This window comes from Anoplophora glabripennis, unplaced genomic scaffold, assembly GCF_000390285.2.
Source record: "Anoplophora glabripennis isolate ALB-LARVAE unplaced genomic scaffold, Agla_2.0 scaffold5, whole genome shotgun sequence".
Classification (NCBI taxonomy): Eukaryota; Metazoa; Arthropoda; class Insecta; order Coleoptera; family Cerambycidae; genus Anoplophora; species Anoplophora glabripennis.
Window position 1 is genome coordinate 1,315,698 of NW_019416525.1, and position 12,668 is coordinate 1,328,365.

The 12,668-nt window shown below is 32.5% G+C and overlaps 3 protein-coding genes across 6 annotated transcripts in view; 2 read left to right on the top strand and 1 right to left on the bottom strand.

Annotated features, from left to right (window-relative positions):
* Nucleotides 1-361: 361 nt before the first annotated feature.
* On the top strand, nucleotides 362-6,287 carry LOC108907521. The gene is made up of 12 exons (XM_018711255.1): nucleotides 362-449; nucleotides 500-728; nucleotides 780-1,369; nucleotides 1,428-1,656; nucleotides 1,708-1,971; nucleotides 2,032-2,718; nucleotides 2,776-3,303; nucleotides 3,366-3,641; nucleotides 3,695-4,813; nucleotides 4,872-5,156; nucleotides 5,215-5,357; nucleotides 5,413-6,287. The coding sequence occupies exons 1-12, from the start codon at nucleotides 427-429 to the stop codon at nucleotides 6,149-6,151; spliced, it is 5,112 nt and encodes a 1,703-aa protein (XP_018566771.1). The 5' UTR covers nucleotides 362-426; the 3' UTR covers nucleotides 6,152-6,287.
* An 854-nt stretch (nucleotides 6,288-7,141) lies between these two features.
* On the top strand, nucleotides 7,142-9,068 carry LOC108907427 (isocitrate dehydrogenase [NAD] subunit gamma, mitochondrial). 3 transcript variants are annotated; one of them, XR_001964328.1, is made up of 8 exons: nucleotides 7,142-7,312; nucleotides 7,369-7,428; nucleotides 7,481-7,891; nucleotides 7,947-8,080; nucleotides 8,136-8,367; nucleotides 8,448-8,634; nucleotides 8,697-8,887; nucleotides 8,966-9,068. XR_001964328.1 is itself a non-coding variant. In XM_018711097.1 (8 exons), coding segments are annotated over exons 1-8 (1,161 nt in total). In that variant the 5' UTR covers nucleotides 7,142-7,255; the 3' UTR covers nucleotides 8,967-9,068. The 3 variants fall into 3 exon arrangements, 2 of the variants coding, with proteins under 2 accessions (XP_018566613.1, XP_018566612.1); XM_018711097.1 differs by having other exon boundaries at nucleotides 8,697-8,775; XM_018711096.1 differs by lacking the exon at nucleotides 8,966-9,068 and having other exon boundaries at nucleotides 8,697-8,959.
* The window catches only part of LOC108907426 (glucose-6-phosphate 1-dehydrogenase), a 4,000-nt gene continuing 391 nt past the window's right edge, over nucleotides 9,060-12,668 (bottom strand). The window contains exons 1-7 of one of the 2 annotated variants that reach the window (XM_018711093.1): nucleotides 11,656-11,786; nucleotides 11,470-11,594; nucleotides 11,054-11,418; nucleotides 10,263-10,858; nucleotides 9,704-9,909; nucleotides 9,489-9,649; nucleotides 9,060-9,260 (exon numbers count right to left, since the gene is read on the bottom strand). In XM_018711093.1, the coding sequence (XP_018566609.1) occupies nucleotides 9,167-9,260; nucleotides 9,489-9,649; nucleotides 9,704-9,909; nucleotides 10,263-10,858; nucleotides 11,054-11,418; nucleotides 11,470-11,594; nucleotides 11,656-11,695 (1,587 nt within the window). In that variant the 5' untranslated portion in view covers nucleotides 11,696-11,786 and the 3' untranslated portion in view covers nucleotides 9,060-9,166. Of the gene's footprint in view, nucleotides 9,261-9,488; nucleotides 9,650-9,703; nucleotides 9,910-10,262; nucleotides 10,859-11,053; nucleotides 11,419-11,469; nucleotides 11,595-11,655; nucleotides 11,787-12,668 lie in introns of those variants that run through there. The other variant, XM_018711095.1, reaches the window with a different exon arrangement.

The window sequence follows — 12,668 nt, forward strand, 5'->3', positions numbered from 1 at the left end:
GGTTTCACTTTTTTCCGGTTTTTGCCAGCACTAGTAACAAATAATCTTTAATTTTCTTTAGGTATGTCTTTAATCCTAATGTAAATTTGTAGATGACGAAATGTTAATAAAGTCCCCATTCTTTTGTGACAAACTCCCCACTCAAAAAAAAAAGAAATTAGGAGTAAAATATAACTCGTGGACATGGATATTACATACACACTGTAACGTTAATCTTTTAAGTGAAGTAATAGGTTAAAAATGTTAAAATGGGAATGGGACAAATCTGGCTAAATACAGAATAATGTAAGGCCAAAATCAAAGAAGAAGAAGAAGAAATCCTTAACTCCCTAATAATTTTGAATATACAAAAACTAACCTATTTGTCTGAATTTTGAAGTAATGACCGGGTTTTTAAAAATTATATCTAATATCTAAAGTAAAAAAATGGGTGACTCGGAAACAACTCCGTAAGTGTCTAAGGAGATTTATATGAAAAATATTGTATAATTTGTTTTAGTGTTTGGAACAAAATATATCATATTATTTCTGGCGGAAACACTACTGTGACAGGAGATATAGTAGAAGAAATTTTAGGACTGTGCAGAAATAAAATAGTTGTAGGTTTTCTCGAGTACACCCCATATACTAGGAAAAGTTTTCAATCATGGAAACAGCATTCTGGATTGAAGGACATTGTGGAAGATGATGAAATGTGTAATTTTATTCATCTGTTAAGTAAAGACCTGGTTCGTAAAAACATTTTTGTGTAAGACGTGTGTTACAAAATATATTTTTAGAACTTAGATGCCAATGTCGCATGGACAGTTATGTGTAACTTCTTAATGTTCGAGTACTTTGGCAAAATCGATGAACTCAAGTCAATTATTAGATATGACACTAATGTTCGTTACCTTATTGATAATATTTGGTATTTCTACTCGGGAGACCGCATGTTTCTGTTAAAATCACTACAACATATTTTTGAAAGCATATCAAATGAAGAATATAAATTTTACAAACAGTTTGATGAATTTTTGAAGTGTATAGATACTAAGATTTTGTGGAAAAATATGATGAAGACGTTGGATATCCTTATTAACGAAATAGACAAAAATAAAGCTCAAATGGTATCTAGTGAAGTTTTGAAAAGGTGGATTCATAGAAATAATCGAGAACAAGTTGAGGTGGTAACTTTACTAATACATGTAATACAATTCTGTAAATTAGATGGTTCTGAGTTAGAAGATGCGTTGGTATTATTTCTAAGACATGGTTTCGCAAGACATTTGCTCTATCAAGAATCTAACGTAATCTCAAGACCCAAAGACCTGTGGGATATCAAGTGTGCCGAAATAGGATGTGTATTAGCAGTAATGGAACGATACTGGTACGTTACGTTATGTTAAGATTTTTGTAAGCATTTCCACCAAAATTTCACTTTTCAGGCAAAACCCAGGTACAGCTAAAATGTTATCGAAAAACATAGAAAAAAGTTTAGAACTGTTTCAAATTCAGGGTGATAATAGTATTGTATTGTTCGCTTGGGCAGTATTGAAAACATCTATATTCGATTCCGAAGATGCAATGGAATACTGTAATAATATTAGTAATGAGTTGATTCAGAAGAGAGTTTTTAGATCACTTCACAATTTACTGATAGCCAAAATATTTGATGTAAATATTGCTAAATAAACTTTAACCATAACTAAACATATTTAATTTTAGAAATGCAGATCGGGGGATATTGTGATAGAAGGAGTATTTAGATTGATGGCGGAATTTATAAAAATTTGTGCAGATTATACATATCTTCACGAACAGGATGGGGTGTGTTACGTCACTGCTGAGTTACTAAAAAGAAAAGGCTTGGTTGTATTAGATTATTTGGGACCTATTTTTCAATTGTCTATGGATGCTTTCCCATTTGTATTTAATCCATTTTTAGAAATGTGCAAGTCGATGCTTGCTATTCCAGAACAGTACGATAGAGTAAGTTATAAAACGATTAAGCGTAAATAGTTCATTACGTGTTGTTTGTTAAATTTGTAGATTATGCGTCTGTTGAAACAAATACCCAGTTTTTTGGCAGAAATTCCTTGGACCGAACACAGAGACAGCTTCAACTTAGTTGGAACTCAACAATTATTCATAGACAGTGATTTGTTCATAATACCTGAAGGCACTCGCGTGGAAAAATTCCGTTATCAGGGAATGGAATTTGCCAGGTTCATATACCCATTTAATTTCTTCCTTTTATTGGAACAGTTTACAAAATCTCTAAGTGTCATCACATTTGAAGTCGGTAAATCATGGTATTGTTATGACAATTTAACGGAGTTAGTCCAAATTGGGTTTAAGTTTATTATACACATTTTGAAGCACTATAAGGGCGATTATAACTCTGATATTGTTCTTAAAAGATTGGTTCAACGCCTTGATATTGTACCAACACAATTTTGTGAAGGTCCTACAAAGAATTTTAACTTTATAAGACTATATTTTGAGACAAATGTGACATTGATTGTTCATAACTTATCAGACTTTTCTGAAGTTTTCGGTCCAATTGTCCGCAGGAAATTTTTCCCACAAGTTGCAAGTTACAGCAAATTCAATAGGGAATTTTTGAATCCCATGCATTATGAATCTATTTTATTTAGAAGTCTGAAAGAGGAAGAGAATATGAAAGATCATAGTTTACTTATTGACTACTTAAGGCTTATAGAATATATGGTCAAGGTACGTATTCAGTGACAAATTAGTTTTAATATTAATAAGTTACTGGTTATGTTTCAGAATGAAATTTACCATCAAGAAGTACAATTAGTGGGCATTTTGTACATATTAAATGTTGTTTTTCCTTTGCACCAACAGTGGCCGTACGAAGACGAATTCCAGATGATTACTATTTGCAAATTTTGCATTGCAATCTTTGTGAAAGTACTCCAAAAGTCTGAAATTGACAAATCACATAAATCGTATGAAATATTTACAATGTGTCGAGATGCGTTTTTGTTTGACGAGGTACTAATGTCTAGCTACTTATCCGTATTCTACAAAGACAAATTTTATATACAAAACCTTATGGAGCAAGAATCAAACTGGATTAATGGTCCCGTATTAGAACAAATAGAAAATATTAGATTACAAATGATACTACTGTTGCTGGTATATAAAATCCGATCTGGTATACCTATGTCGACAAAATGTGCCATAGACAACAAAACCAACGTCATTACTAAAGCTATATCAGCCCATATGGTTAATCCTTACAACGCCACATTGAGAATATTAGCGTATAGATTCTTGGAAATTCTTTCACGGGTACAGTTTGCGTCCATTATTTTAATTACACGGTTGATATATAAATGTTTTTATAACTTTAGGATGAAAATATCCCAATGATGGCTTTGCTCGGATTAGACTACGATCAAGTGCAACGATTATTTTTAGATAAGCTCAGGGACCCGATGGAGGACGACAATGTCAAAATGCAAATTTTAGATTTAATTAGTACTTGCATTTTTTCCCAACATGGCATGACCGCGGCTTTATTTAATGTCACAAGATCTCGAAAATGGCACAGTGATTTCAAGGAGAAACGAATTGAAAGAGACACTGTTACCGATTTTATGATCGACTACCTGCAAAATATAAAAAAGGTATTTTTTATGTTTGATGACCGACATTTGAAATTAATATTAGTTTTTTTTAGTCACATGAGTACTTGAAAAGCCCTTTGCAAGTGGCAATTTTAAGAGTAATGGCAAATCTTTGGTTAAACAGAAAGCGGCACTTAGTGAAGGATATAATCGCTCTAGATGCATTCTGGCCTCTTCTTGCTGACCCTTTATTCGAAGAATATAATCACTCGCCATCTGTATATGGACATATTTTTAAGATCTTGGGGATACAATTAGGTGACACTTCTGGCGACAGGACGCAATTTTTGGCAATGGTAGAGAAATTTTTATGTGATGATAAACTTATGGAACTTTGGCAAACATACATGATAAAAACGTTAGGTAATTCACAACTTCGATCTGCCGATATTAAAGAAAAAGAATTTTTACTGAAGGCTTGGATGGAATTTATACTTATGGCTGAAAAAGATGAAGATCTGAAGAAGATTTCAAGTGAAAAAATCAAATTCCTCTTCATTACAATGTGTCTAGATGGAATACAGTTCAACTTTGCAAATACACATTGTCTGGATACTTGGATGAACATGTGTTTAATATTCATTACACGTTGGGGTTTGAATTTTAAAAGCAAAGAGGCGATTATCACGAAAAAGGTGACCGTAATGTACAGTATTACCAAACTACACTATGTAGGACTCGACTCACAGACTCGTTCAATCATACTCACTATTATACTAAATGTTCTTAAGAATCTGAAAACATATTTTGAAGGTAACACCGCAGAATTGCTCGATTTTCTGGAGGAAATCGGACCTTTGGTAGACCACGAATACACAGCTTTAAATGACGAGGTGTGGACAGAAGTGTCTCAAGGTGGCGTTGGAATGCGAGAACTTATGATTCCTTGGATGACGTGCATACACATCGCCAATAAATTGTTGAAATTTGAAAATGTCGGTGAATGTTCCGTGTGGTTTTCTTATCGCAGTTACTTACAGAACCTCGTAAAGTGCACCTGTAACTTGATCAATAAACCACAAACATTACCCTTAACTAAAATCGCCCTTCATAGCCTCCAGTTATATGTAGAATCACCTCTAGCATTCGACTTTATAAACGTTAACATGACTAGTTTTTATGACTCCATCGAACCTCCACTCACAGCACTCTTTGTGGGTCAAAGTAATAAGGTGAAGAAAATAAAAACGGTACCGTAAATTAAAATTTAAACTTTTCTTCTTTTATCAGATTCATGCCGAAGAATTAGACGAGGGTTGGGTGACTTGCACTTTGCTCATGAAATTCAATCAAGCATTTATTAAAAAGTTTCAGTACACTGCTCTCCCTACTTGTTACACCTACGTAAAATTACAAGAGCAAATTTTACGACATATTTTGGTTATACCAGAATGTACCGTGGCTTTGAAAGCATTGGACCTCTTATTACATACCTTGGCTTTCTTCGACGCCATACTAACGTACTGGCAAACAGAGTGGTACCGAAAATCTAACCATACTTACAGTTTTATTTTAGTAAGTACATATTCAAATGTCGGCCAAAGAATGTATCATATTTATATATATTTTTCAGAACGCTGTGAAGAAAGTTGTTAACTCTTGTTTGTACATAATACTTCGACCCAAAAATATTATCTTATACACTCTGGATGATTACCATAGACTCAACCAAATTGATAAGGTTCCCATGCCTTTAATGGTAGTCATTATGAACAGGTATTTTAACCACAATTTACTTAAAGATTATTGTTATTTCTTTTTTTCTTTTAAGATTAATAACAATCGCCGGTTTATGTTTTTCGATACTGTATCGAGCTAACCCGGATCTCATTGCCTTAATGGGAGTCATTGAAGAAGATACAACGACGATTTTAATTCAAAATGACTTCAGTGTGCCAAAATTTGAACTCCCGATACCATACGAGCTCACTTATGGCAAACTATTATGTTTGGCTCACTTCATGTGTAAGACGTTAGATGCTTTAAGTTGCGTAACATCGGAATTGGAAGAAGACGCACACAAAAAATATTACAATAGTTGCATTGGACTTGTCGAACACCAGGATTCTGGACATAACTTTCCTAATCAGAAGCTCGGCGCTTATTTACGTTACGCAATGTATGAATATTCGGGTTTGGCTGATCCGTGGATACATAAACTTAACCAACAACGTGTGAAAAAGTCTTTCGAACTTCTCATGACGTTTTTGGGACAGCAAGTGTTTCTTTATGTTCGTACGACAGACTCTGACAGTTTGCCGTACTTTAAAAGAAATCTGGCGTCCGAACTTCAATTTTTCTATGAACACGTTAAGAAACACACATCTATGTTGTTCACCGATCATATTACAGCTTCAGTGCGATCCATATCTACCTATAAAGCTGATACGGATATTATAAAAAGATACTTGATGTACTGTCGAGCCAATAAGAAATATTATGAAGTAGCGGACAATAACTTCGGTTTAGCTATAGTACACTGGTTTACGAAAATATGCCATGTGCATTGATTTATTTTACGTTTTAATATATCCACTACTTTATATTTACATAATGAAATTTCTTTTTATAAATTTCAGTGTTTTATTATTCAATTAATTACTCTCTAGGGATAACGATCAATGTAAATTTATTTTATAAACACTCACAAATAAATAATAATGTTTAAGATGAGACACTCATATCTGGTCCTGGATTGTTCCTAGAATAAATAGTCTGTTATGGAAAAAAAAATTAAAAAATCAGGTACGTATTTGTTTACCCTCAAAGTGTAACAGAAAACAGATGTTAAATATAAAATGGTCAAAATAGTTGACCAAAATTTTTTCAGATTATACCTAGACGTTTATTTTCTTTACCTATTATTTTGTTAAAAATAGAATGGTAATTTTGGAAAATTTCTCAAAACGTGGAAGTGCACAAACTTTAAATAAAAATTAAAATTATACCCTTTGGATTCCCTGAAAATGCTGGAAAAGACTATAATATTTGCAGGAAACCTTGAAATTTTTTCTACCACAATTAGATTTAAAAAAAATGCCTACAGTACTTTTGTATATTTGGTGGAAGATATTTTATTTTGACTGGATTGCTCGTAGAACAAGCAGTTTTCACCTTGCATGAAAAAAAATTTCGCAAATAGATGTACTTCACAATATTAGTTAACTGAGCTAATTAATTTTAGAAATTATATACTTTTAAAAAAAGTCAAATAAACGTAAATACAAATTTAAATTTAGACGCCCTCAGAGTGCTCGTGCTGCCCCCTTTCATTATATTCTAAAATTCTTCTAAGAATAGTAAAAAATTGTCAAATAAAACTACCCTTTGGTTGTAAACAGGTTATACGATAAAATAATTAGTTCTTAGGGCCACCGACCTTCAAATTCAAATTTTTCCTCGGGTTGCCATCGGAGTAAACGGTTAGCATGCCATGAGAAAAAATTACACGTCTATTGACATTTATATACCTACGTTAATGGTTATGCTAAACATAGTAGTAACCGAGATCCGGTTAAACGAAAAGGACGTAAAAAATTGTCCGTGTGATATAACCAGTCTATTTAATTTTATTTTGTAGGAGTGTTTAAAAATACGTAGATCTGAAATACAGAATGGCATCCAGAATATTATCAAAGCGCCCATTTTCCTTGGGTTTTACGATTTTAAGAGTAAAATGTTTTAATTACATAACCTAGCATATAACTAAAATTTTAAATTTTTTCAGTGTCAGTCCACAATGTCGGCCTTCGAATTGCAACACAAAACACCACTCATTAAGAAAACTGTAAGTTTTTACCGAAATTTGTTTCAGTGGTTAAAAACTATGTCATTTTAAGACTCCGATCCCTATCGCTCTATATGGAGGTCGAAATGCAGTTACAATGTTACCCGGTGGTGGTATAGGCCCAGAACTCATGGGCTACGTCAGGGAAGTGTTTAAGTATGCAGGGGCTCCTGTTGACTTTGAATTAATTGATATTGACCCCAAAGCGGATGATAATGTCGATCTAGAATATGCTATTACATCGATAAAACGTAATGGTGTAGCTATTAAAGGTAACATTGAAACTAAAAGTGAGAGTGCGGCAGTGCTATCTAGAAACGTGGCCATCAGGAATGAACTTGATTTGTATGTAAATATTTTGCACTGCAAGTCTTATCCCGGAGTACCTGCTAGACAAAGCAATATTGATATAGTTATCATAAGGCAAAATACAGAGGGGGAATATGCTATGTTGGAACATGAAGTAAGTTTACAGATATATAAACTGACATTTTTTGTTATAAGTTATGTTATTTCAGAGTGTTGATGGTGTAATAGAAAGTATGAAAGTTGTGACAGAATCAAATTCTGATCGAGTGGCAAGATTTGCATTTGACTATGCAAAACGTACCGGAAGGAAACGTATTACAACTATACATAAGGCAAATATAATGTATGTATAAATAATTTGTCAGTTTTTTTTTAAATAATTAATTTTTCATCTTTAGGAAACTTTCCGACGGTCTTTTCTTGGAAACGTCAAGAAGGATAGCTGAAGATTACCCCGAAATAGAACATAATGATATGATTATTGATAACTGTTGCATGCAGCTCGTGTCAAAACCCCACCAATTTGACGTCATGATTATGACGAATCTGTACGGCAGTATTGTGTCAAATGTCGTCTGTGGTCTGATAGGTGGTGCTGGATTGCTTTCAGGCAAAAACTATGGAGATCATGTAAATTGAAATCAAGTTTGTTGTTTTGTTTGTTTATCGGAATATTTAAAAGCTATATACCACCATATATATATTTTCAGTATGCCATATTTGAACCCGGTACTCGCAATACTGGAACTGCTATCGCTGGGAAAAATATTGCGAATCCAATTGCGATGTTGAACGCAGGAGTGGACATGCTGGAGCATTTGGGGCATCAAAAACATGCTACCTTGATCCGATGGGCTATTGAGAAAACTCTTTGCGAAGATAAAATACATACTCCAGGTGAGTTGTTTTGTTTTTGCAAGATTGATAATTTTATTTATTTGGTACAATGTTTTTCTCAGATTTGGGAGGTACGGCAAAGAGTACAGATGTCGTGCAAAGAATTATCGATCACATCTTGCAAGCTGATACAAGGCCATGGTAATATTCAGTTGATGTAGTGGTGGTGGTGGTTTTTTTTAAATCTAATTCTCTAATGTGTGTCCGAATGCTGTCTGATGTTTGTTCTGGATCCTAATTCATATTAACTGAGGTGTTTTTCTTTCTCTACTAATTTGTTTCCCTTAATACATTCCATAAGCCTTAACGTTTCTTTTTTTATTTTTTACAGAGGCACACAGGAAAGTATTAAAAAAGTGTCTTACGAAGCTGTATTTATTTAACTTATTTTTCAAACTGTAATTTAATGTGATTAATAAAACATGTTTTTAGAACAAATGTTTTATTGCCGAAAGTTCCTTAACCAAACAAAAATGTAAATAAAATTTACAACAAATCAAACAGGAATGTATGAAGAGTATTGAACCGATTTTTACATTTTTGGTTTCCACTTGTAAGACCCTGTATAAGTGAAGTTATTCTTTACTAACATTTCATCGGCTTCCTTTGGACCCCTACTACCATACCTAAAGAAATCCAAATATTAAGCACGTTATATACTTGTAGCAGATATGTGTGATTTGTTTAGCGCTTAGCCAATATTACACAATACACTAAAAAAATTTACAGCCACTACAATTAAACTTTTTTCATTTCGAGAATTTTAAACAAAATATAAATAAATGTTTAGTTTTTAGAGAATTCAAAAAAAGGGTATTAAAGAAATAGGGGATAAGAGATTATTTAGTACATACTTGTACGAGATAGGTTTGACTTTTTCTGTCTCGATCCTGTGCAGCAATGGAGTAAAGATTCTCCAAGCCTCGCTCAACTCATCCGAACGCACAAAGTGCATTTGGGAGCCGCAGAACACATCCAGAATAAGCCGTTCGTAAGCGTCTGGTAATTTAACACCCTACGAACAAAATATATTTAAAAACGATATTATCTTGAAAAAAAAGGAACATACAGCATAGCGACTACCATATGTCAAATCAAGTTCAGTTTCTTCCATGTCAAACGCCATGCCAGGAGTTTTAACCATTAGTTTTACATAGAGAGCTTCCCCAGGCTGCACGCGAATGACCAACTCATTACGTTTTGGTTTTCCGTCAAAAATATCTCCCGGAACATCTTTGAACTGGATCCTAACTTCAGCCTTACGATCATTTAGAGCTAAAATTTTAACAAAAACCTAGTGAAATATGAAGTTTTGCCTTACAGTTTTATTTCCCTGTACATATGAAATAATTTTATGGACACAGATGGTTCAATATATTTAGATAATTAAATTTTTTCAAAAATTTTTAATCATTTTTCATATCGTGTCGAACGTTTCATTGTATTACAAAAAAAAAACTTGTCCTTGAACTGAAGATGATCACGATATTAGAACCACTCAAATTTGCTGATTATTTGAATAATAACAAACGTATTAATAGTCTGCTGATAAATTTATTACGTGTCTTTGATAGATAAAATATGATTATGTAAATATTAATATAAACTGATAAATCAAGTGGTTTTACCTTTTCCACATTTAACAATAAATGGAACTCCATCCCATCTCTCATTATTTATTTTTAACACAGCCAAAGCATACGTTGGAGTAACTGACCCTTCGGGTACAGTCGGATCGTCAAGGTATCCTAGTTTAGCTTCACCCTCTCCCTCAGTATTGCCAACGTATTGTCCCAAAACAACATCTTTTAATTCCAGCACCTTAATGCTTTTCAGGACTTTTACTTTCTCATCTCTAATATCATCTGGTTGGCAAGTAGCAGGTTTCTCCATCGCAACAAGTGTTAGAATTTGCAGCAAATGGTTTTGCATAATATCACGTATAATCCCGAATTCATCGAAATATCCACCCCGCCCTTGAGTGCCAAAGGGTTCCTTAAAGCTAATTTGTATAGACGCAATGTTGTCCCGGTTCCATGAAGGGTTGAAAATGCGATTGCCGAATCTAAGTGTCATTAGATTTTGTACCATCTCTTTGCCCAAATAGTGATCGATACGGTAAATTTGATGCTCAGCGAACAAGGATGCTAGATGATCAGATAATTTTTGAGATGTGTTTAAGTCACGCCCAAATGGTTTCTCAATAATAATTCTTGTCCAACCTCTGCAATAATTATTATTAAAATAAAAAAGTCAAAACGTAAACACATAATTCCATTAACATATTTTTTTTTCAATTTAAGCAATCGAACACTTGAGTACACAATTGCTAAATCAACTATATGGACGATTAAACTAGAAATGTTTATACACGATTTTTTTAAATATCACCTGAAATGAACATCTAAAATGTACTTACTTAACGGCCATACAAGAATTTCTAATATGCACAGTAATTTCCTCAAAAACAGAAGGAGGTAGAGCTAAATAAAATAGTCTGTTTGCAACTGCACCCTTTTCGAAACAAGTTAACTCCTGGTTTAGCTTTTCAAAATCTGTTCTAGAATTGTATTGTCCAGAAATATAACGATTTAACTCCCAAAATTGGTCATAACGTTCCCGTTCTTCAGGCTTTACATTCATATACTGTTCACATTTAATTTTAATTTCCTCTACAGTTGTCTTACTTCTTGCATACCCATAAAAAACTGTGTTTGGTGGAAGCAAGTTATCTCTGTACAACCACCAAATTGTGGGGTAAATTTTTTTACGGGCCAAGTCACCCTACAAAATTTTTTCTTTATGAAATGTTTAATAATAATTACAAATACTTACCGATGCTCCTAGGATTACAAACACATGGGGCCTATTTATATCAAAATGTGTCCCATCATGATCCATATCTATAGATTTTAGGGACTGCCTGAATAAAGCCAAACATAATTCAGATTTTTGGGCTTCTGGAAACAAAAATAAGTTATAAATACTTCTTACTATTTAAACAATATTAAATTATTATACCGTCGTTGGAAAGAGATAAACTGGAGTTGTGAGAATTCATTTTTTTTACTTATCTTTACTTTACAAGACAACCTCTCATTTGAAATGGCTAATTTGGATGATATTTGTAGTAATCTTGATGACTTTCATAAATTTCAATAACAAACTTTCAAGGTTGTGTTCTCTAGATGCAGGCATGATATAAATTTTCCCGCCAAAATATTGTGCAACAGGTAGTTGTGTTCATTCCAATCGTGAGTAACTATCTTACATAATTTCTTGAACAAATTAATTCCGTAATTAACTTAAAAAAGTCTTTCAACTGAAAAGCAGAAGACTACTAGTGAGTTTGCTATTGGTTAAATATTAAAAGGGTATAAAAAATACATTTTTTCAGCATCAGATACAGCGGCGGAATTTATTAAAGGGATAAGTAACATGAAAGAACTCAAAATAAAAAATTTTTTGGAATGATATATTAGCGAATACAGATAAAAGATATAGTTGTATAAGTATGAAAATTATTCTTATATGTTTACTATCATGTAGATAAAAAGATATGTCCATAAATTATGTATTATCATTTATCAGAGTATTTTCCTTATATCTAATAGTAGAAAAAGTTCGATATTTAATTTTTGTCTTGAATTATAAATATGTTAAAAATAACAAACAAAAAATGTTTAAAATTATATACGTCTGCTAATTGTTTTACTAACTGCAGTAATTATATAGAATTAGTTAAAAGGACGGAAAATTCGTTCATTAACACAATTTTAAAAATTGTAGCGCAATTATAAATGAAATAAACGATGTTAAAATGTTAAATGTTCTTTGAGGGTTATCTGACTAAAAAAAAGATATGTACGTATTTTAGATAAAACTGATAACTGAAACTTAGATAAATGCGTTATAATAAATAAATAAATAATTTTAATACATTTTTTTATTTTATTTAAGAAACTTTTAAACAATTAGAGGGTTGAATATTAAAAAAAAAATATATATATATATATTATTTAAAATATTCATTT

What these genes read in the sequence shown, in the direction of transcription:
- LOC108907521 (XM_018711255.1), top strand. Translation starts at nt 427, where the DNA reads ATGGGTGACTCGGAAACAACTCC. An exon ending in TCTTGGAAATTCTTTCACGG is followed by an intron (nt 3,304 to 3,365) that starts GTACAGTTTGCG and finishes TTATAACTTTAG; the next exon opens with GATGAAAATATCCCAATGAT. An exon ending in ATACTTACAGTTTTATTTTA is followed by an intron (nt 5,157 to 5,214) that starts GTAAGTACATAT and finishes TATATTTTTCAG; the next exon opens with AACGCTGTGAAGAAAGTTGT.
- LOC108907427 (XM_018711096.1), top strand. Translation starts at nt 7,256, where the DNA reads ATGGCATCCAGAATATTATCAAAGCGCCCATTTTCCTTGGGTTTTACG. An exon ending in CACCACTCATTAAGAAAACT is followed by an intron (nt 7,429 to 7,480) that starts GTAAGTTTTTAC and finishes TGTCATTTTAAG; the next exon opens with ACTCCGATCCCTATCGCTCT. An exon ending in ATACATAAGGCAAATATAAT is followed by an intron (nt 8,081 to 8,135) that starts GTATGTATAAAT and finishes TTTCATCTTTAG; the next exon opens with GAAACTTTCCGACGGTCTTT.